Source organism: Erithacus rubecula (genome assembly GCF_903797595.1).
Source record: "Erithacus rubecula genome assembly, contig: scaffold_94_arrow_ctg1, whole genome shotgun sequence".
NCBI classification, from domain to species: domain Eukaryota; kingdom Metazoa; phylum Chordata; class Aves; order Passeriformes; family Muscicapidae; genus Erithacus; species Erithacus rubecula.
Window position 1 is genome coordinate 262,665 of NW_027635383.1, and position 24,355 is coordinate 287,019.

At 43.7% G+C, this 24,355-nt stretch overlaps 1 protein-coding gene across 1 annotated transcript; it reads right to left on the reverse strand.

The window, feature by feature from the left end:
• Positions 1 to 20,623: 20,623 nt before the first annotated feature.
• LOC306816866 (mitochondrial nicotinamide adenine dinucleotide transporter SLC25A51-like) lies at positions 20,624 to 24,335 on the reverse strand (the record flags this gene model as incomplete). Its single annotated transcript, XM_079333315.1, has 2 exons — positions 20,624 to 22,368; positions 23,006 to 24,335. The coding sequence occupies one exon, from the start codon at positions 24,333 to 24,335 to the stop codon at positions 23,463 to 23,465; it is 873 nt and encodes a 290-aa protein (XP_079189441.1). The 3' UTR covers positions 20,624 to 22,368; positions 23,006 to 23,462.
• Positions 24,336 to 24,355: the final 20 nt, after the last annotated feature.

Genomic DNA, 24,355 nt, shown 5'->3' on the forward strand with positions numbered 1-24,355 from the left:
CTTTACTGGCAGACACCTGTCCTTTCAACCAGGACACCTGGGACTTCCAGATGTGAGTAAACCATTTTTTCTGTTTTCTCATGAAAATTGGATTGCTCTGGCAGTACTAGCACAAGACCTGGGACTGTACCAGAGGGCAGTCACCTACCTCTCCAAAGAGCTGGATACGGCAGGCAAGGGGTGGCCAGGGTGCATCAGAGCTGTTGCAGTAGTAACAGTGAAAATCCAATATGGAAGGGGATTACAGCTAGTCTGTGGGCCAGAGAGTTAATTGATAAGGTTTACTTCTGAAAGGAATTTTACCAAGGCCATTGGCATGGAGACTGAGAAGGGAAGAAGGAGAAGAAGATAAGCAAGAAGAAATCTCCAGCTGGGAAAAGTATTTTTAGAAAAGTTTTGTGAAAAACAGTGGTGGAGACAGTCTTGCACCAATGGATGTTATGTTGATCTATTGCAACCAATTAATAAAGTGCAAACTTTGTAGAGTGTATAAAAGACAACATGCTGTTGTAATAAATAGATTTTAGCCTTCTGAAATGTGGTGTGTCCTTTCTTATGTCATGTCTGCCCCAACAGCAACATCTAGTGATGCCGAACGATGTTCAATTGGGCTGCAGGGCGATGGGCAGTGGGGGCAGATCCCAGTGAAGCAGACAGTAGCAGGGTGCTACTGGTCCAGACCTAATTGCCTGACACCTGGAGTAGAGGTGAGCCGCTGGGGACAAAATGGGAGATGTGGCCATGAGTCATGGGGAGATGTGGCCATGTGTCATGAGAGATAATGCATCTGGGAGAATAGTTGGAGAAGTTTGATAAAATATGATAAATAGACATTGCAAACTTTGTTGCTACAAACTGCTTTTTTTGTCGAAATGTGGGAGGAGGTAGGGCGAGTGATATGGGCGGCAACTACAATGGGAGACAAAATAGCCACAAAATCCCTAACTACATGGTATCTACTTTGAAATTTAATACTGCAATTAAAAGCTGATAGAGAAGCTGAAGCAGCTGCTGCCATTGCTACCATCCAGCTCATAGTGGAGTTCCAGCATGTTCAGCACAGCAGCGCTCAGCAGTGGACTCACTTCATTTAATCCACGATAGTCTACGGTCAATCTCTGTTCTCTGTCAGACTTGCGCATAGGCTAAATGGGGCTGTTGAAGGGTGAGTGGGCCTTACTGACCATCTCTAGGTTCTCCAGCTCATGGATCATATCGTGGATGGGGATCACAGCATCTCGATTCGTCCAATATTGCTGGCGGTGCACCGTTGAGGTGGCAATTGGTACTCATTTCTCTTCCACCTTCAGGAGTCCTACTGCAGATGGGTTTTCTGATAGATCTCCCCACAGAAGGAAGACGTGTCTATTGGCCGGATCACGAGGACTCATCCCATCTGTTGGTAGCTATTCCCCATCCCTCTCTTTACTTTGTTTCCTTTATATCTCTCCCCTCTATCACAAAACTGAATTGTTGGCACTCAATAAAGGTGCACTGCTGTTTGCTGTTGAATAAAAACTTTAGTCCCTTGCCATGTGTCTTTTGCACTTTGAGGTCAAACAAACCATCACGACTCCCACTTGTGTGAGTGGATTGTGACATTTAAATTGGCATCACAGACAGGATTTCTGACAGACAGCAGGGTTGCAAGGTTTTGTGTAGTCTGTAATAGGGGAAGGACGTCTTGCTTCAGCCGCACCTAGCTGGCCACTTCACAAGGGGTGAACTTGTCTAGGAAGAAAGGGGGGCATTTCAGATTTCCCGCAAACTGCACATGCCTTGGTGTAAAGCACTCCCACACTCATTTGATGGCTCTGTCTTCAGAAATTGACAAAAGATCTCTTGGTGCAAAAGGTGGGACTGTGTTGTTGGTGGTTTTTGTTGCTTGTATGAATTTTGACTGCTTGGTGTTGTGAAGAGACAACCAGAAATTTGTACCGAAGGTAGTACCTCCCAAGCAGCTTTGGTCTCTTCACCCACACAGGGAAGTGAGGGGGGTACACAGCAAAAGCTCAATGTGTGTGTAACTTAAGTAATATACCTCCCCGTCGTGGTTCTCCCCTTTCCCTTTATAAAATGACCAAAAACCACAGTGCAAAAGATAAAGCTGCATTTTATGCTCTATTAGCTAAATACAAAACCAGACTCTCCCAAGGGAGGGAAGAGTGGGTGCACAGTAACTGGTTTAATTTAGAAAATGTGATTGATAGAATATGTTCACTGCAACATGATACGCAATTCAAACTGGACAAAAATAAGACTATACTCTGCTCAGTTTTAGGAGCCTGTCTTATGGCAGCTATAGAAACTCACTTTAAGCGAAGATGTGAGGAAAAAACAATTATTGACTCTCTACAAAATTTAGTGGAAATTTTGCAAAAACAACTAGATGAAGAAAGGAATGAAAATAATTTTTTAAGAGTTGCCCTAAGACAAGAATGTACCAAAATTTTAAAACATGCTGACTCACCAAAAGAAACAGAGGAGAAGGAAATTGTTCACATTAATCAAATATATCCTCAAAAAGGACTCTGATGAAAACTTGTGGAAAACGCTGCTTCCCTAGCTTGAAATCTGTAATTAAAACAGTGTTGTATCTGGTGTTGCTTGGGGTGATAGCAAGTAAAGGAGCAGGAAGGGCCTTTGCAGGGGTTTTACAGAGATGTTTTATTTCAGCCACGTGTGTGCATTGTCCAGAGTTCAGGGAGCAAAGGTTAGGTACTTCGTAAGAGTCTAGATTAAATACATGGGATGAGCAGGGCGGGGAGAACATCAGAGACCAATTACCAGGGGACATGGGGGTGTCACAAGGGAGGGGTTAGGGCAGAGGGCCAACAGGGAATCAGGGTGGGAGTGACCTGAGACTGAGGGACAGGGAGAGGGGCATAGGGTTGACCCAGGGAATAGAACAGGGGTTGCTTTCCCTAATTGGGAATGCCTTCCGTCTCCACAAAACAGAATTCAATTATCTCAATGATTAGGATTTTGACCCACAAATAACCACTAAAGAAATCCTGTACACTGCTACTGAATTAGCTAAGTTAACAAAGGAATACAGGTGACTCCCTCATGAGTTTGAGACAGAATATGTATTTTAAGTGTCTCTCACTGGGAGAGATAAGATTTGATTATCAGAACAAGAAGCTAGTGGGTACTGGGGACATGGAGTTTTCTTAACAATGGGAGACAAACGTAACCCATGGTCCCTAACTCAGCGCACAGCTTACTGGGCAGGGATGGCTTAACCCCTTGGAAAGGGGAGACCCTGCTATAATTGGTACCCCTAAACAACTCCTAGAAAACATTTACAAAGCTGCCTGCTTGCAAATGATACATGAAAGAAAATTAACTGCTGGCTATGAATTACTTATGCAATTACCTGAAAATGTAAAACAATACCCTTTTCCCTCTGGCACCAAAGAAGGGATCAAATCAGTTATAAAGGACTTGCAAGATCAAGGAGTAATAATTAATACTCATTCTCCTTTTAACTCCCCTGTATGGCCAGTCTGTAAACCCAAACCTGACAATGTAGTTGTTTATCATTATATTGATGATACCCTTGTGGGAGGAGACAAAATAGAAGTAGTGGGAGATACCCTAACCTCTTTAGATCAGATTAAAATGCCTGAATCCAGGAAAGATCTCCAGCAAGCTCTAGGATTATTAGTGTTCTGGAGAAAACACATTACAGTCACTACTGGGACCCCCCCCCCCCCCCCACCTGACAGGGTGGCCCAGAGATCCACAGTTACGAAGTGGTATGCCCAGATCGAACATTACTGTAACATCTCAGTAACAGAAGGAGCTGTAAGAAATCTGACAATACAAGAAACTGAGAGCTTGGCTAGCAGCCAAGACAAACTTGCCTTGGTAATTAAAGTAGCCCTTCCTTCCTCCCCTGAACAATCAGCAAATTCTTGGTTCACTGATGCTTCTCCAAAACGAGATGGAAAGCTGTGGAAATACAGGGCAGTAACCCTCCACACTTCCTCCAGTGAATGAATTATTACTGAGGGAGAAGGCAATTTTCAGGTTGGGGAGCTGATAGTTGTTTGGAGTGTTTTCCAATGTGAGATACAGAATACCTCTCTTGTTTGCATCTACACTGACTCTTATGCTGTGTTTAAAGGACAACAAATATTGTTTAAGCCAGCATGGTCTCTTAAGTTAAATTGTCAATGCAAAACAATGTCTCAAAAGTTCAGCCAGCTTGTTTGCCTTTTCTGCAAATATTTTTAAGGGGCAGACAACCTGGCTGCGAAAGCAGAACCCTTTTAAGAAATGAATGACAAGAGACATAACTAGTGTTGTGGGAACAGGATTGGGAATTTTGAATAGTATGGCTTTAGAAGTACTAATGAATAAATTGGCTACGCACTCAGTGCTATACCAAATAACATCTCTTTAGCTCTCAGCTGTATCCAGGCTCAATTGTGGATGCAGTCAGTTGTTGCCTCAATTATAAGAGAAGGTGAGGAAGGCACTTTTTCTACTGAAATTCAGATAGTGTCACTGATTTTGAATGAGAATTCCAATCCTGGTGGAACTTAGTAAGTTTTACCTACAACCCTAGCACAAACACAGCCACAGCCTTTGTACTGATGATACGCAATGCTTCAGTGCATCCAATATTCCCTATCATTGCATTAGGGCTGAATCATGATGGAGCTATTCTCTATCCTTTTGAGCATAGAGAAGGGGCCCATCAAATTGGTGAGAAGTGGCAAACTGTTAATTTGGAAACTTGTATTGTCTGGGTACAACAAGGTTTTATCTGTGAAAGTAATGTGATTAGAGCTCAAGACACTCGTTTAGACACAGAACAAAATGTTTGCAACTTTGAAATTCATCCAAATGAGATTCCTGAAACAGTACTGGTATATATAGGCAATGGGTGTGCATGCTTAAGAACTGCTTGTGATAGTGTTTTCATAGAAGATTTAGTAGTGAGTACTAAAAATAACTCAAATTATTGTGTTTGTAACTTTGCTAAAATTGCAGGTTGTGATTTTTCTTATGTAGCCCCACTTCTCAGCACCTTCTACAGTCCAACTACACACCGATCCACCATCTACTGCCTACTCCTGTCAGGATCAACCTCACTCTGGTAAAGCAATTGTTGCTTCAATCAAGACTTAATTGAAATTTTGGAACAGATTAAGAAAAATGAAAAAAAAACCTTAATAACTGTTCATCACAAGGTGAAGGAAGTACATTGTGTTTTGGAAACAGTAAAGAAAGATGCCGAACACAGCTGGTGGGATACTCTTTGAATGGTCACCTACTGCTACAGGTGTCTTGAACAAATGGTGTCATCCCATCATTGATCTCTTGATTTTGGTTGGTTTTATCAGCAATCCTATACATCATGAAGTGGAGAATGATGAAATGGTTAACACAATTGATATCTATAATGGATGTACACCAATCAGTCACTCTTAACACCCCTAAGGTTATTGACACAAGATGAACTATATGATTTGAAATACAATAAAATGTAATATTAATTGAAATTGCTCATTTTAATTGTGTTGTGTTTTTTTAATTGAAATTTATTATTTCTTTCTAATCAGAAACTGAATGTATATTTTAATTGAAAACTGATTATTTGTTTTGTTTTCTTTTTCTTACTTTTCTGTCTTTCTGTCTCTGTTTTCCGGGATGTGCTACCAACATGGACGAGTCCTGAAGACTTTGCAATAACACTACAAAGGAGCCCTCTTGATGTAGATCGTGAGTCACAGGGTGGTGTAAGAGACAGTCCGAAGTTTCCCTGATCTGCCTCACGACCGTCCAAGATCAGAGACTAAGACCCTGGGACCCCACTCATTTTGGAAAGGAGTTCTGGCTTTGCCGAGGCGGATACTTGCCAAGTGACTGTATGCAGGTTGTGCTTGCCATGTCACAGTACACTGCTCTCAAACAGGCAGTAGCTTGGAGAGCCATGTTTTTGCACCTGCTTCTCAGAGCCACGGGTCTCCACACAATAGTCCATAAATCTCCCCACCTTTTGGCCAAAAGCCACTTGCTTTGGAAAAGACTATTAAAAGATGGCTTTCTGAAGAGACTTTTGAGATCTCCCCACAGAAGGAAGACGTGTCTATTGGCCAGATCACGAGGACTCATCCCATCTGTTGGTAGCTATTCCCCATCCCTCTCTTCACTTTGTTTCCTTTATATCTCTCCCCTGTATCACAAAACTGAATTGTCGGCACTCAATAAAGGTGCACTGTTGTTTGCTGTTGAATAAAAACTTTAGTCCCTTGCCGTGTGTCTTTTGCACTTTGAGGTCAAACAAACCCTCACAATTCCTACTTGTGTGAGTGGATTGTGACACACAGGCCTGCATCTGGCCATTGATCATACTCTCAAAATTTCCAAGCTTGTTAGCAACAGAACCCACAGTCTCTTGGTTGTTATCAGCATTAATTGTCACAATGAAGGTGGTGTATTGAGATGGCCCTAGATTTGCCAGATTCCATATTTGCCCTGTGCACCTGACCTTGTCAGGGTCATTATCACACTTCCCATCCCTCCCAAAGAGTACCTCCAGTACTGCCACTTCTCTCAGCTGTTGGATCCCTTCCTCAAGGGTCTTCCAGTGCATTCTATGATGGCACTCCTGCATTCGCTTTCTGTGGACAAACCTCTCTTACACTCATTAAAAGCCGCTCCCAGAGGGAAAAGGGCCCTGGTGCCCTTATGAATACCTGATCCACACCTGAGTCCTGGGTCAAGGATCCCAAATCCCTTGCCTCTCCACCATCCAGTTACATACCTGTACCCATAAGGTTCCAGACTTGAAGTAACCAGGTTGTATAAGCCTCATGCCCCCATCGCACAATGTCTTTTCTCAGATTGCACAGACTGTCATACAACAGAGACTTGGTGATGATCTCAAATTCTGGCTCTTCTGTGTGTTGTGTCTTCGTTTCCTATCTTTATTAAGTGGGTGCAGTGACTTGATCTTAGATTTCTTGGTCTCCACAGGCGTGACTGCTGCTGGCTGTGACTGCCCTTGCAGTTCAGCTGGAACCTGGACAGTTGTAATGTCTGTGGGTTCCACTGCTGCACCATCAGACTCTCACATTAAGGCAGGGGGAGGGTTTCTGACCAGCTGGGGAAAGGTGCTCCTTCAGCATCTGGTCTGTCACCTATCCCCTTCACCAGAACCCTCACCCAATCCAGGTGGTTCATTTCTGAGGCAGGGTCATGCTCTGTGATAGCATTCTTAGTCTCTGGGGTCACATCAGGTTTCGGGGCAGCATCACTATTCTCTGGGGTAGGTGTCAGGGTGGCTAAGTCAATATTCCTTTATCCCTGAATGCTAAATAGAACAGGCCTAGCAGAAACACCAGCCACTCTAGGATATCATTAGCATTTAGAGAAGATTTGAACCCTTCAAAAACTGGTGGAGGAGGCCAAAAAAACTGGTTGAAGGGCTGGGAGAAAATTTCCCCTACTGTCACTTCCTCACAGTAGGTTCCATTATTGAAGCAACCCCAAAAACATAGAGTTAGTGTGTGATAGCTCTGAATCTATGTGCCCACCTTCCAGAGGAAGTTAAAAATCCATTAATTCTTCACCTTATTAACCCATAAAGCAAACTGGATAACAGCTACAGTAGTCTTAGTTATAGGACCAATGTTTAGATAAGGGCCTGCAAATAGGAGAAATATAGCCACGACCATGTGCCACCAGAACTACAGTAAGGTAGACCACATGGTGTCACCTAAAGGGGTTTCTATATCCAGCACACACACACACACAAAATTAGGTTACTGAAGAACTGCATTCCTTTTTTCATCTTTTTTCTCTCAATGCCCTCATGCCCCACATTAGGTGCAAAAATCTGTCTTGGTTTGAAAGACATGTCTGATAAGCAGCTTGTAACTTTGACCTAAGCTATATAGGTATCAAACCAAACCCAAAACAGTGGAGAGGGCCATTCCAAGTCCTGACTACCCTTAACAAAACCAAAGGTGCTGGCAGAGAATCGTGAATTCACTACTCCTGAGAAGACCTCTGCTCCTGAAAGAACTGGAAAACAGCGACTGATACTGTGAGAAACGACCCCTCACTTCTAAAATTTTAAAAGGTTTATTAAACCTTAACAAATGCAACAAAGAACTGAATAAGGAAAAGGGGCAGCACACTGGAAGTGCATGACTGACTGCAACATGCTCACCCACAAAATGTCTGCTGCAACTTTTATACCCCTGGTGTTGCATTAGCTAACCTTGGCCCCTCCCAAAGTCTGTCAGTCAACTCTTCTTCACTGTTCATTAGTGGAGACTGCTTTCTTGCAACTTGATTGGAGGTCAGGTGTTGTCATGGCATGCCTCCTTAGCAACAAGCCTTCCCTATTCCCAACTGCTCCATGCAAGAGGCACATTGACACATGTGTGCACCTCAGCACCTGTGTGTGCACGCAGAGCCATTCACACTGGCACACACACGCACAGCACCCTCCCAGAGCCCTCCTGGTCCCAACCCCCTTGTGGGTCTCTTCCCAGGAGATCATGACATGGTGGGGATGGGGACAGGAGAGAGAAGTATGGGTGGGACATAGGGGCACAGCTTTCTTCACCTTTTGTCTTTCCTCATACCACTTAATCCGCTAATCATGCCCACAATTAGTTAAAACATGCCACTATAAGTTCTACTCCTCTAACTCTCTTCCTCACACACCCTAAGACAAGTCTAGTATCCTTACAGGCAACACAAGGCCCCACAGAACCTTGTCTTTGGGGACAATTTGTTGGTCATCTCCTGTTGTAGCAGACTTCTCATTAGGGGTAGAAATAAGCCAAGACACAGACTCTCATTTCACAACATGAAAAGGGCCCCAGTTTATTCTTTTTATAATTAGCCATCTTGACTCCAACTAATCATAGACCTTGACTGCAGCAAACTCCCACCACAGGTTTCCTTTGCAGACTGAAAGCAGGTTACTTCTCACTGGCAAGTATTTTCCTTGCCACCTCTGACCGCAAGCTTTTACCTAGCTTGACTGACTGTACGCACCCACTGCAGGGTCTAACTGCAGAGCCAGACTGACCTCACAGCAGATTCCTTACAGCAGCAAGTCCCTCTCCCATTCAGTCAGTCCTCTAATCCTTTTGAAGTGTTTCTTCTATACCTTCAGTTCCTTCTTCCTCAGGGCTCTTCCAGATCCTCTGACTCCAAGCTCCCTTGACCACCCAACCCACCCCTTTTATCACACTTATTCTTATTAGTCACAGCTGCGACCCATTAAGGGCAAGGCTATTCTTTGGTAATTAGTACAACTGCGAGTTATCAGGAGCAAGGTTGCCTGTAATCCTTCTACACCTACAGTCTCCCTTTGGTGAGGTTCAGAGGGGGAATAATGGGATCATTATTTTCCTTTGATGGTGTCAAGTGTAACCAATTATGTTCTTTTCTTCATCTTACCTTCTATAGAGTTCTGCTTACTATCATTTGCCTTTAATGAAGAAACAAAAGGCAACTTAAAATCTCCTTCCTAGTGCAAATAACACATAGAGAATCTGTGTTGGAAAGAGAATATTTGCAGTGGACAGTGAGTTCATTCTCTGTACAGACAAGAAGAGCCAGACCAGTCCTGACATGAGTCACATGCACTGCCTGCTACTCTCTGGGCAATATTTCACTGTTCAGCCTCACAGATCTAAGTTCCAACACTCCCAGTGGGGTCTGGGAAAGAGAATAGTGGCACATCTACTGCCTTCTACCCCTCTCTAGGCAATATTTAACTGTTCAGCTTCACAGACTTATATTCCAGTACTCCCAGTGGTGTCAGCAGAGCCATCACCTATTGGTGGAGCAAAGAGCACCCTCTGTGCCTTTGGGGTAGGAACAGACAGTGCTGTCCTAAAAGAAGGGTTAAAGAGAGACCGTGCTGGATTCTTGCCTCCTGTCTCTTACTCCACAAGGGCAGGAGGGCACAAAATTGAGCACCTTTTTGCTGTCCTGTCTTCCCCAGGAGCCTGCCCAGCACACAGGAAAGGATTAGAAGGATTTATTGAGGATCACTGCCAGTGCTTGGCACACATGGAATTCCTCACCCCTTACATTATCATGGGATGTTTGGGCAGGAATCAACAACAGTCCTATCCCACTGTTCTAGAAACCAAAATCTCCATGGAAGCATCTAGTTCTGGCCTCCTTAGAGAGTTACATTCCCACCTCAATCTGTCTCTCTGCAGCAGGCTATTCTTACAGGAACTGGCAGAGCAGATGGGGTTTATGCCTTGGCTGGCTTCTATTCCAGTCTTTGCCCTGGAGCCAGCACAACAGCAGAAGGGCTCTGGTGAACCTCTCCTCTTCCTATGCAGGCTCCAACTTAGTTGGCAGAACCTAAAGTTCACAGAGCACCTCCTCTGGGCTTTGAGCACCGGCCACAGGAGGAGGAGATGCAACTTCAAAAGCAGCAGTTCCCAGGCCCAGCTTCTGCCATCTCAGTGGGGCTGTCCAGTTGTTCAGGAGAGGAAGGGAAAGGAAAATGCAGGTGAATGTAGCTAAACTGTTGTGTTTTGTCAAGGCGCACCTCTTACCCATTAACTGAAGGGGGATGGGTACCTGTGGTCCCTATTACTGTGGAGGACAGCTCACAGTCCCTTGGGAATCAGGCACACACGGTAAGGACAGCTCCAAGCCTCTCTGCAGGGGTGACAGTGACCTTGAAACAGAGTTCTTTGCCTCTTTCATCAAGATTTCATCTCGGACTGAAAGAGGGAAAGGTAATTTATTTTTGAAATCACTGTACATGCATGGAAAAATATCTAAGCTTTTGACATCCAAGCTCTTCTCTTAACCTGAAAGTAGCACCTGCTAGTGTTAAATGTGAGTGGAGAACAACTGTTCTGTGTTACACTTGATCAAAAATTTGTGTTCACAGAGAGAAAGTAGGAGGTGGCAAAGGAAGGAGGAAAACAAAGCACGCCCCAAGCCAGTGTTTTTCTCGAATCCAGGATTTCTGTTTGGATGGAGTGGGGTGCAGAGTAGCTTTTCTTTGAGGTTTAGGACTGAGAGGTCAGAGCTAAAAGGGTTGTTCAGTGAGAAATTCCCTCTCCTTGGTCTGTACCAGGGTTGTTCCTTAGTTTTTATATGGATGTTTAAAACTCAACACATCCACTCCTTATTCAACTCACACCACAGCCAGTACATTATTGGACCCATTCTCCCTCTCAGTCCACTCTATCACACAATACTGCATAACTTTATCTTCACCCTTGGTGTTGGGGTCACATCTCTACCAGGCTAGTCCTCTTCTCAGGGGGCTTTTTAGGGGTATCCTTTCATTTCTCCCTCCCCTTGGGGATTCTTTACTTGCTCTTAGTCCCATCCTTCTAGCAGCCCTTTGCAACAAAATCCCACCTTCCCAACAACCACTCACAGGTTCTTGTATCAAAAGCTCTCCTTTCCAACAACGAGGGGAAAAAAAAAAGAAAAAGAAAAGAGAGAGAAAGAAAAAAGAACCTTGCCTTCAAAAGCAAACAAGCGAACACAGTGAAGTCCAGAGAACGAGTGAGATATTAATGGGGCTGATGAGTGAGGCCGAATGAGCCTCAACAGAGTTATCTCTGCCCTGGCTTTATCGCCCACTGCCTGTGCCAGCTCCCTCTCTCTCGACCTACCCACTGGGGATCATGGCTACCACTCAGCATTCGAGACTGCAGCGGGCCAGGAGCTGCCTCTGCACGCTGTACTTACACACACGTGCTGAGCACATGGAGGGGGATAGAATGCACATGTGGCGACAGGGACAGGAGGGGCCTGTGACTCCTTGCATTGGTGGGTGCCGTGGGGGAGTCACTGAATGCTACCCATGTGGGCTCACCCCTGCCCATGGTCCAGACTCCCGTACAACCAGGTTGGCATCACCGTGTGTCACTATGCCCAGCGCTTCTGAGTCGCCGCCGTCACCCCTAGTTGGGCTGGCAGTGCCGGGTATTACTGCACCTAGTGCTTTTGATTCACCAACGGCCACGTGGACTTGCCCCTGACTGTGGCCTGGAGACCCCCCGTCCTGGTTTGAAGGACAGTTATCTGCCAATAAAGGCAGAAGCTTCTCTTTAAAATGGAGAATGCAAACCCCTTCCCTCCAAATTATTATAATTTTGAAATTAAGGGGCTCTCAGGCAAAGATATGGGAATTAGGAATAACAGTTCTTTACTGGGAAAATTAAAATAGAAATACAGTATTACAAAGAACAATCCCAAAACACTGACAGTCAGAATACAGCTTGACACCCCATCAGTCAGGGTGTTGGTAGCAGTCCGATCAAATGGTGGATACAGTCCCCCTGCAGTGGCAGGTGTGGTTCAGCTGAAGCAGTGCTCCTGTAGAAGGGTGCAGCCTTCCTCCAAAAGTCCAGGGATGATGTTGAAACGTCCGGCTTCTCCTCTGGAATCCAGTGGAAAGAAGGTAACTTGCTGTCCAACAGCTCTGTTTTTATCTAGATAGGAAAGGCTTGGCTTCTCCCCGTGGCTGGAGCATCTTCCAATGGGATGATGTAATTTTATCAGTCATACAGTGGGATTTAATGGCCCCACAGCAGATGATATCTTCCTGGAGGAAGGATGGGTTGTGAAAAGATAAAGGTGATTGCCCCACCTAGTCTTAAAATGGCTCATTAGCAGATAATGTGTGCCACAGAGATAAGGAATCAATACCCCACCCGGTTTTAACAGATAGTGATAGAATACACATTTCTGGCCACATCAACCCAACACACCCCCGCAAAACGTGCACAACCGGCTGCCCCCACTGCGTGTCAGTATGCCTAGTGCTTCTGAGTTGCCACGAACACCCTTCTGGGCCGGCAGAGCTGGATGTTACCATGCTCGGCACCCCCAAAACCACTCCGGGCAGCAGCCTCTCCCTGTTGCTCCTTCGTCTCACATCTCACTGCAAGCAGTTCTCACCAATCGCGGTCCCCACCGCCAATCTAACACACCCTAAATCAGGTACCTCCCCACCTGGCCCTCCCAGATGCTCTTGAGTTCCCCCCTGCTCCTGGTTCCCTCCACTTGCAGGTCGTGCCCAACTGTCCTATCCTTAAGCTCTGACGGATTCTGGTACCGATCCTGTGCACTACTAACTGGAGCTGGGCTTTGTGAACTTGAATTATGGGCAAACCTGGCCAGACCAATTCTGAGGATGGTGCCTTTTCAAATCAATTCTCCCAAGACTCATTCACACCCAAATCACACTCACACACACACAATACTCACAAGCCTCCAGATCATCTGCAGTTTTTCAGGGGGCTTTTTTCCCTTCTTCCCCCTCTTTTTTTCATTATTTAGTCCTTTGTTGTCCCCAGGGTGTCGACCTGCAAATCACCTGAAATGACCTGAAAGAAGCCGATCAGGCTGCCGAGCGGGGCACACCTTCCGTTCAAAATCTCCTAGGGCCATAGACATGAGGTTTTATCCCAGATGAGCTCCCATTTGTGAGAAACGACCCCTCACTTCTAAAATTTTAAAAGGTTTATTAAACCTTAACAAATGCAACAAAGAACTGAATAAGGAAAAAGGGCAACACGCTGGGAGTGCATGACCTACTGCCACATGCTCACCCACAATATGTCTGCTCCAAATTCTATACCCCTGGTGTTGTATCAGCCAACTCTGGCCCCTCCCAAAATCTGTCAGTCAACTCTTCTTCACTGTTCATTAGTGGAGACTACTTTCTTGCAACATGATTGGAGGTCAGATGTTATCATGGTGCACCTCCTTAGCAACAAGCCTTCCCTATTCCCAACTGCCCCATGCAAGAGGGACATGTGCACGCCCTCCCTCCACATGCCCCCGACAACCAAGGCTGTCTGGTGGCAATAATACCAAGGGTGGGAAAAGGGGACTATGGGGAGAACAGAGGACATCTAAACACCAAACTACAATAACATAACCATACATCAATAAAACTTCTTTTAACATTCACATAATATTCATCCCTTAACCGTGAGAGCAAATCATCACATTACTCACCTATAACAGACACAAATCAGGATGATGTGATTTAAATTGTTCTTTTTGTTCCTGTTATCTGCACAGTTTGTGTGATGTGATATATATATATATATATATATATATATATATATATATATATACCATATTGTAATTCGTGTTTTCTATAAAATAAGTCTGCAAAATAAAAACAAACAAGCCACAGGCAAAGGCATTGATTGTCTCAGAACTAGGTAAATTAACATATCTACAGGCCGGACTGCTACTGATAAGCACCTATCTCCTGGGGAAGCCTGGAAACTCACAGGGGAGCAGCATTTCCCAAAAATCCCATCACCTCCCCCAGGACTGCATTCCCCGACTCTGGTTCCCGTAAAGATGAAATCAACCACCTAAAAGCAATACACAACGGACACAAAATCTCGTCAAGGAGCAGGAAGGACTTTGTCTTGTGTGGACACCAGAGCTGAATTTGAAAGAAACAAAGGACTGTCCCGCTCCAGGCTATGAAAAACAGTATAAAGAGGGGGCTGACGAAGACGGCGGCGTGAATACCAGGGGAACCCAGTGCGATAGAGGCTGGGTAACATCGTGTGTTCACCCAACTCCGAACCCGGGCTCGGTGTTGTTTTTTTCCAGTTGTGGCTTTCCAGGACCGTATATTCGGTCGCGAAAATAAAATTTGCCAATTTAACCTTTTAATTCGGTTTGATTTGTTTATTACCTATAACAATCTTGGTGACCCTCATTTTGGGTTCGGGTGGGGCCCCTTTCCCACCAGGAGGCGCCTCGCTGACTTCAGCGACCTGGTGGAATTGGATAATTCCCTGAAGCCGGTCAGGATCCTGAACTAAAAATTCGAAAAGCCACAATCGGAAAGGGAAAAGTTGGGCCCCGAGCTCGCGGATAAACCGCGGCAACGTTTTTCACTCATAAAACTCGACATGCACGAAGAATCCACGCAGGAAAAGGAACCGTAAGTATTGCGTGGTTGAGTGAGGTGTGACTGAGCACGTAATTGAGACGTGATTTTATCACGAAGCGAGTGTGGACCCCAAAATCGCAGTTCCATTATCCCGCGAGGGGTGTGGTTGGTTGCAGGGGAAGCAACCGTAACGTGGTATTAACTTTCTCTCTCTCTCGTGACAAACCTAAAACTTGGGAAGTTTTGGGGGTCAGTCACAGGGGGATCAGGAGGGAGGCACATTCCCCGTGAGAGGAATGTTACATTTGTCTTTACAAACAAACTGTAGATCTGTTGGTAGGTAAAGTTAGCACCTATAGATAAAAGAAACAATGGGAGGGATTACACTGATTGATGAATGGAAAAAGAGATTTGCCTTTACAAACAAACTGTAGGTTTGCTGGTAAATAAAATTGGGTAACAGAAGATGAAAGAAGCAACGGGGAGGGGGAAAACTGAATTCTACAAGAATTAAAAATTAAAAGGGAGGGTTATACATTAGAGGGGAATGTCAGGTGTCAGGCGTTCCGGGAAGTCTGTGCCTCTCGAGTACCTCAGCCAATGGGGAAAGAGAGAGGGAAAAGCGGCCGGGAAGTTAGGATAAAAAGGGAGGCTGCGTCCTCCAAAAATTCGAGAGATCCCAGGGGAATGCCCCATGGCCTCTCCCTTTATTCGAATAAAGCAAAAAGGACTCCTCTGTCTCCTTTTTGGACATAAACCTCTGGTGTTTGTGGGTTAATTTCCCTTACACCCAGAATTGAGAATTGGTAAACCTCTCAGATCCCAGGGCAGGACAAGCCCAGGAAAAGGAAAAGAGAGCTCGTCTCCTTTCAAAAAACTCCGTGGAACGGTTCTCCGTGTGAGGTGAATAGATTGGAAACATTGAAATAAAGTTTAAACTTCAGTACGGTTGTACCTGGACCCGGCGGTGGTCCTGGCATAAAACACAGTAAGTAGGCATAACAAAGGTAACTCGGGGGGGGAAACCTTTTAGAGAAAATGGGACAGAAAAAAAGCAAACCTCGGGGAAAAACCCCAGAGAAGTCAGCTAAGATAAAAGGTAAGTTACCCAAAATTCCCAGGGATAGTCCACTAGTGTGGATGTGTGAATACTGGGAGCAAGGTCCAGATAAAACAACCAAGTCTAAGGAGAAATTGATACATTATTGCAAAGAGGTTTGGGGGGGGGGAGGAGATCAAGGAACATGTAGTGTGGCCCATCTTTGGTACATTTGAAAGATGGGTCTGCCAGGCACTGATTAACCATGTGAACGAGAAAAACCCACAGGTAAAGGAGGAGAGGGATTATGCTAAATTATGGAAACACACTAGCACTGGGTTATACCCGGTTAGAACCTGCAAGGATATTACATCTGTAAGCAAAACATGGGAACCCCTGGACAATCTCCCACCCCCGTACCTAAATCCCACTCCTCAACCTCCTCCTGTACCACCCCTGCTTCCCGCACCTACGAACCCCCCATACCAACCTATGCCTCACCCCTCCCCCGCCCCCATCCCCCAGGCACCGGCTGCAGCGGAGCCTCACCGACCCCCTGCTCCCCCCCTCCCGGGACATAAAGTAACAATTCCTGCTGCCGGAGAAATCGGATCCCCGCCAGCAAGCAGGACCCGACACAAAACAAAAAAAGTATATAATGACGATAGTGGGGATGACACAAACGAACATAAACTCCTTCCTTTATGGGAAGTGCCCATTGCCCCGGGGGCCATCGGATTTGTACACATACCAATTAACACCGCAGACATGAGAGCATTTAAGAAAGAAATGGGCAGTCTAATGAATGACCCGATAGGGGTCGCAAACCGGTTAGACAAATTTTTAGGAACTAGCGTATACACATATGATGATATTAATGCCATATTGAGGTCATTGTTCAATGTCGAGGAATGGGACATGATAAGGCAAGCTGCGATTAGGCATTGGGAGCGCAGAAATCCCCAGGGAGGACCAGGGGACAAAAGGTGGCCGAGCATGAAACCGTCGTGGAACGCACAGACACAAGAAGGCAGGTTAAGAATGATAGAATTAAGAAGCATGGTGATACAGGTTATACGAGAGGCGGTTCCCAAAGGGCAGAACATAAGCAAGGCGCTAGCACAATGTCAGGGAAGGGATGAAAAGCCAGTTAAGTGGCTTGAGAGATTGAGACAAAGTATCCGAATGTATTCAGGGACGGATCCTGACTCTCCTATAGGAGAGGTTCTCCTAAAAACATAATTTGTTGCAAAATCGTGGGAGGATATAGGGAGGAAGCTCGAAAAAATAGACGATTGGCAAGAGAAAGGGCTGCAGGAATTGTTGAGGGAGGCGCATCGGGTTTATATGAGGAGGGGAGAGGAGCAGACTCGGGACAGCTCAGGACCGGCACCGGGCCAGCAGACCCAGGGGAAGCGAGGCCCCTCCCAGGCGAAACAGGCGGCCGGACGGAGGGAGGCTCCGGAGTGCTTCTACTGCAGGAAGAAAGGTCACTTTAAGAGGGACTGTAGGAAGCGGATGAAAGACGAGAAAATGTTCAAGGATAAGAGGTGTCGGGGGCTTGTTCATTTAGGGTCCAGAACATCCCTGGAGCCCCTAGTAAAACTAAGGATCAGACCTGAAAAACTAATTTTGATATTTTTAGTAGACTCTGGTGCTGAGTGTAGCACCGTCCAACAGCTGCCTTCAGGATGTACTATAAGTAAGGAAACTGTGATGATGATTGGAGCAAAAGGGGAACCTTTTAGGGTACCGGTAATTAAAGATGTTGAAATAGAATCTAAAACTAGGTTTTGTTTAGGGAATCTGTTGTTAGTTGAAGAAGCAAATTACAACCTGTTGGGGAGGGATTTGATAATAACATTGGAAATAAGTCTAATTGTGGAAAGTTATCAGCTTATGGTACGTTTATTTAGACTAACAATAGAGGAGGAGAATAGAGTTGATTCAAGGGTTTGGCACACACAAGGGGAGGTGGGGAAATTAGAAATAAAACCCATACACATAAAAATAGATCTAAGAAACCGGTGGGATATGTATCAAAGCTGCAAGACCCAGTAAGCAGGGGTTGGCCCACTTGCCTACAGGCAATGGTAACAGCAGCATTACTGGTAAAAGAAGCAAAGAAAGTAACATTTGGAGCCTCGTTAGTGGTGTATACTCCTCATGACGTGAGGAGTATATTACAACAAAAAGCAGTTAAATGGCTCACGGATGCTAGATTATTGAAATATGAAGCCATACTAATACACTCACATGATTTAGAACTACGAACAACCACTGCATTGAATCCAGCTCAATTCTTGTATGGGGAAGCATCAGAGGGACCAACCCATGAGTGTGCGGAAATAGTGGAATTGCAGACAAAAATCGGAACAGACTTGGAGGAGGAGGAACTCGAAGGGGGGAAAATGGTTTGTGGATGGGTCAGCTAGGGTAATAGAAGGAAAGAGAAGGTCGGGATATGCAATCATAGATGGAAAAACAGAGGAAATAATTGAATCAGGACCCCTCAGTGCAAGCTGGTCGGCTCAAGCATGTGAATTATATGCGGTTTTTCGGGCATTAAAAAGATTAAAAGGGAAAAGGGGAACAATCTTCACAAATTCAAAATATGCCTTTAGGGTGGTCCCCACTTTTGGGAAAATTTGGGAGGAAAGGGGGTTAATAAACACTCAAGGACGAGGATTGATTCATGGGGAATTAATAAAGCAAATCTTAGAAGCTATCCAAAAAAAGAAACACCCGAGTGGAAAGTGACCTCCCACCCTAGAAACCTCAAGCTAAAATTGCGTGGGACAAGTAAATGAGCGCCTTAGATCAGATAAGGTGTTCAGTTCCTGGGTGCAGGTGTTTTCCTTTTGTTCATTTCAGGTGCCAGATTTTTCGTAAAGTTTAGGTCACACATTGTATATGGGGAATCAGGCCTAGAGGTCTCTGTACTAAGTGCCTTGAGGAAGAGCTGTCTCTGACTGACCGAATTCTAATACTTGCCACCAAACTGAATATTATTGAACCGGAGTTGAACAAGTGGTTTCGCTTGTACCAACACAGGATTAGGGGAAAACTAAATTGCAGGACGGTAATTTTGGAAATTGAGTGCCGGAGAGCAAATAAAGTACCTTGTTGGACAGATACAGTAAAATTATCAAGGTGGAATGCATTTAAGGGACAGTATGCAGTTCGGACTTCACATTGGTCCCCTGAAGAATACTTCTGCTGCCAAGAAGATGGTTTCCCTCGCCGCCAGCAGCAACCTGGTGGGCGTAGGCAGAGGCAGAGAAGTACACCTATGGGGAGTCCTGGTGAGCCTGAGCCTAGTCATGTATCCTCTGACTACTGCATACCCAGAGAATGCCCTGAGTCCTGCAATACAAAGCCATAAAATGAGTGTGGGGAGTGCACACGAATTAGTACCCCTGCTCACCCTGTCCTAGCTAATTGCACCCCTGAGGGGAAGGAGGAGCACTGCACCCTTAAGGGCACTCAGTATGTAAAGTGTAAATTGGGGGAGAAAATGGTATGTTATGATCCCAAGGCAAGAAACAGAAACGGGCAATCAGAGACATTTGCTCATAACACTCACAAAAGAAGTACAAGCCAGACACCTCTTCCCACATGTGAACAATGCAATCGTACGGTTTGGATAGGGGGGAAAAGAAAATTGGTATTTGTGGCTTATTTTCAGGTGAATCAATTGTGCTATAACAATACTAAAAAGGTAGTGTTCTTTATTGTGTGTTCACTGGCAAAAATCATATTCATACCATGCTTAATACCTTGTTTTGTTAGACTAATACACTCGGTGGTACAGGGCATGTAAATTGCAGCTATGCCCATGGATCCTAAACTTGCATCAGGAAGGGTGAATGGTAAAGCCTCCAAAATAATAAAATTAGGAAGAGGGGAGATGAACACCAGGGCAATAGAGGCGCTGACAAAATTTGAAGAACAGATAGAGAGAAATCAGCTCCCCTATACAAATTATCGAAAAGAGTCAGTAGAAAAATGGATGGCAGTGAAGAATCTAAAGAGAATTAAAAAGGGAACACGAATTAATGTGTTTATATAGAAGGGGAGGGATTGTGATATATATATATACCATATTGTAATTCGTGTTTTCTATAAAATAGGTCTGCAAAATAAAAACAAACAAGCCACAGGCAAAGGCATTGATTGTCTCAGAACTAGGTAAATTAACATATCTACAGGTCGGACTGCTACTGATAAGCACCTATCTCCTGGGGAACCCTGGAAACTCACAGGGGAGCAGCATTTCCCGAAAATCCCATCACCTCCCCCAGGACTGCATTCCCCGACTCTGGTTCCCGTAAAGATGAAATCAACCACCTAAAATCAATACACAACGGACACAAAATCTCGTCAAGGAGCAGGAAGGACGTTGTCTTGTGTGGACACCAGAGCTGAATTTGAAAGAAACAAAGGACTGTCCCGCTCCAGGCTATGAAAAACAATATAAAGAGGGGGCCGACCAAGACGGCGGCGTGAACACCAGGGGAACCCAGTGCGATAGAGGCTGGGTAACATCGTGTGTTCACCCAACTCCGAACCCGGGCTCGGTGTTGTTTTTTTCCGGTTGTGGCTTTCCAGGACCGTATTTGCGGTCGCGAAAATAAAATTTGCCAATTTAACCTTTTAATTCGGTTTGATTCGTTTATTACCTATAACAGTTTGTAACCATGATTCAGGTTTGGCCCTAAAATTTGCATGTGGCTTTAGTCGAAAATGTATCCAAAAGCTCTTTATAAGAACAACTTGTCAGGGATTTATTGGATATGTGAAAATGAGGTAAGTTTTGCTCCCTAGATAAAGATCGAGCCTGTGCCCTTGGGGTTTTAATTCGAAACATAACAATATTTGACCATATTGAGGATTATTGAACGTATTGAAAAGCAAATTTCACATGCAATTTCAGCTTTACAAGAAGAAATCCATAATTTATCTGGTATAATTTTGCAAAATAGAATGATTCTCAATTTCCTACTAGCTTCACAATCTTTAACACTAGTTGTTCTTATGCAGATCAGAAAGAAAGAATTAATAAGGATTTGGTTGAAGTTTGGAAGCAAACTCAAATTCTACATCAGGTAGCTTTCAAAAGGCTCATTGAACTTTGAATATACCTTCCATACACTCACTTCATGGTTACCAAACTGGGCCTGCAGAAAGTTAATCTTTGCATAATAGTTGGTTGTATGACGCAATGCTATGGTTAAATGTAAAGAGTAGAGGCTAGAGAAGACTCTAAAGGGGGAATGCTGCTGGAATGATTTTTGCTTTTATATATTGTCTATATTCTTCGCGCATGTATTCTAGCTCTATTGTGTAGTTATACAGTTCCTAGCTAGCCCCAGTACCTTTTCCCACTCTGAGAGGCAGAAAGACAAAACACATAGGCCCCAGTCCTATCTTGGTATCCTATCCTGGCAACCAAGGTTGAAACCAGCTCTTCAAGACACATTTTCATAAACAAAGTTTAGTTCCCATCTGAGGGGTGAGGATTTAGGAGAGGCTTGAACTGGGGGAAAATTGCCTAACCGCTTATGTCTCTAATTGTTGATTTTTGTCAATTATGCAAATTAGCTAAAGTTATGAAACTGTATTCACCCCATGTGGGGGTGGGCATTTTTTGAACATTTTCCATATCTGCCCCTGGAGGCTTTTATTAAAACCAACCTTTATGTTACCTCCTATACTAATATTATCTCTATAGTGTGTTGTTTCATTTCTAGGTTCTTTAAGGTATTGATATGCATAAGTAAAACCAAAAATTTATTTTTAGTATAGTTGAAAACTTGAGAGTCTAATCATTATTAGTCTAGATCTAATTGTTGCATGAAAAGAAAGAATCATGAAGTATTTCAAATTGAAACACACACACACACACACACCCTCACCCCCACCCTTCTTAGTTTCTGTTTCTTTCCCTGGTGTTATGCTTACTCTTTCACTGCTCCCCACGGCCAGGAGGAATATGATGTTCATGTTGATGGCTTCTTTGGTTTTTTTCTTCCTCACTCTAGGATTCAATTTGGGTCATGTTTATGCTTGCTAATACCCTTTTATACGTTTTGTTGGTGAATGAAACATGCAACTAATCTTCATGCATACCAGCTACCACACCCCTGTCTTTACTGAATATTGTTATCTGTTAACTAAATTGCAAATGCTTGAAGTGTAAGTTATTAGCCATACAACTCCTTTTATTGTTTTACTGTGTTACCAATGATAATTATACAGGGCTTAAGGCATAGGAAAAGAACAAGTAAAAATAGTTTCTGAAAGTTTTCCTGCCCCCAAATCCAATGCAAAGAATACTTCATAAACTTTTATGAATAACATACCCCCAAATAAAGAAAAAAAAAATTTAAAAAAGAATTAATACAGTCACCTGTTGGTAGTTATGCTTGCTTTCCCTTCATGGTCTTAAATGCTTATATCCAGAAATCTCACTTTGTCAGTGCTGTTATAAAATTCTGCACAATTTAAACAAAAATTGTTAGCAAAAGAAAAAATGTTGTAAATAAAGTCATTTACTAATCAAAGGAAGATGTATTACTGTTTGAGCATTATAAAGTGAGATCAGCTTTTTGTATGCAACAGAAACAAAGCAATACAAAAGCAGAAAACTTGAGTATCACAAATTTGCAAACAGATCTTTGAACAAGGAACACTTTTAAAGCTTGAGATAAAATTGCTGTCTTGCTCCTTCCAGCTTTCCATTTCAAGGCACACATACATAGGCAGAATCCCACTTTGTACTTGGTCAGTCTACTCTCAAGTTCTCAGAATTCTCTTTCAGTAACTATTGATGAATGAGATTATGCTCATGTTAAACCTGAGTGGTAAAATGGTTGACAACATAGTTTGTGTAGGCTCAATTTAAAACTGGAGGTTAAGAAAGAAAGTCATCCTAATCAACAATTGGCAGCTTCTGTTTAAACTACAAAGATAATTGAGTCCCAAGACATTTGGAAGCTTAGCTTTTAACCCTCTGTAGTCTTTCAAACAAGAGAATTATCTTTCATTGGCTCCTTCTTTACTTTCAAATTCTACATTGTGCAGCATAAAATTTGATTATTGTGAGTATTGGGAAATATTGGAAATTATATAATAAGCTACTAGACCAATATGCAGGTTTTTTTTTTTTTTACTTTGCATTTGTCTAGTTATTCCACTATGGGTAAATTTATCCACCATCATATAAATAGTTGTCTAGAAGTATATTGAATTGCATCAAGATTTACATATATTGCCATTTACCCCATAAATATTCAAGGTTGTTAATAAGACTAATTACCTTCCACACTAAGTAGCCACTAACAATATCACCCGTCTCCCTACTGCAATGTAATGGTTGCATGGAATTCTCTCCAAGTTTCACGGTACTCCACATTATTCACAAAAATTCCATAAATTAACCTATTTCCAGAGACAAAGTGACCTAAAATGTACAAATACCCAAGTGAATAGAGGTGCTTCAAAGGATGGTAACGTTTTTCATAATAGCTTTAGCAAGAATTCATATGTTGCATTGATTATGCCCCAAGACAGGACAGAACGATGGTAATTCAGATGGACTCCTCTGAAAAGATGCATCAATTTCTTATCACGTTCTAGCCATATTGTCACAAAAACTTTTGAAAAAGACTGAAATTCGCCACCAATTTGAGATTGCATGCGAGTTTTTACAACGTTCATTGGGAAAAATAAGGATCCCAGCATGGCACCCAACAGCCCGCCACAGATAAAGTCATTGACCAAGTGAGCGCTATAAGAAGTTGCTTCAGGCAGACATTGTTTGATAGGTCCTCGTAGGCCAAAGAAGAGGATATTGCTGCTTCCATTCCGGAGCAGAATAGGCACCAAACCCCTATAATATTCTCTAATCCCATAGACTTTTAGTACCCTGAAAGCCTGGTAAGTGTTTGTAAATTTGTCATGATGTTTGTAGTCCTGAAGCAAAGTCTGGACTCGTTCAAAAGGTGTAAGAAGGGCTTCTGTGGTCCCTGCAAGCACTGCTGCCATGCTGCAAGTTAGAAGTTCAGGTGCACACGTGTGACTATGGAGCAAGGAGGAGAAATCTTCATACAAGCCAAACATTAGAGCCAGGGTAGTTGTTTTTTGCATTAATGGAGGAAGGATTCCACGATAGAGATTTCGAATTCCATCTTTCTGCAGCTGATGTACTGCGTCCTTTGTTTTCAAGCCATACAACTGCTGTCGAAAGAGGACCTTCTGGATGGGAAAGGTGACTACTATATTGGTGAAGGCTGCACAATAGCCACAAAGGTAATGTTTACCAGAGTTACCCTTTATGTGATGGCTTATCTCTTGCTTTGAATTTGTTGGGACACAATCTTGTGAATCCATCTTTTTTTCCCCCTCAATAT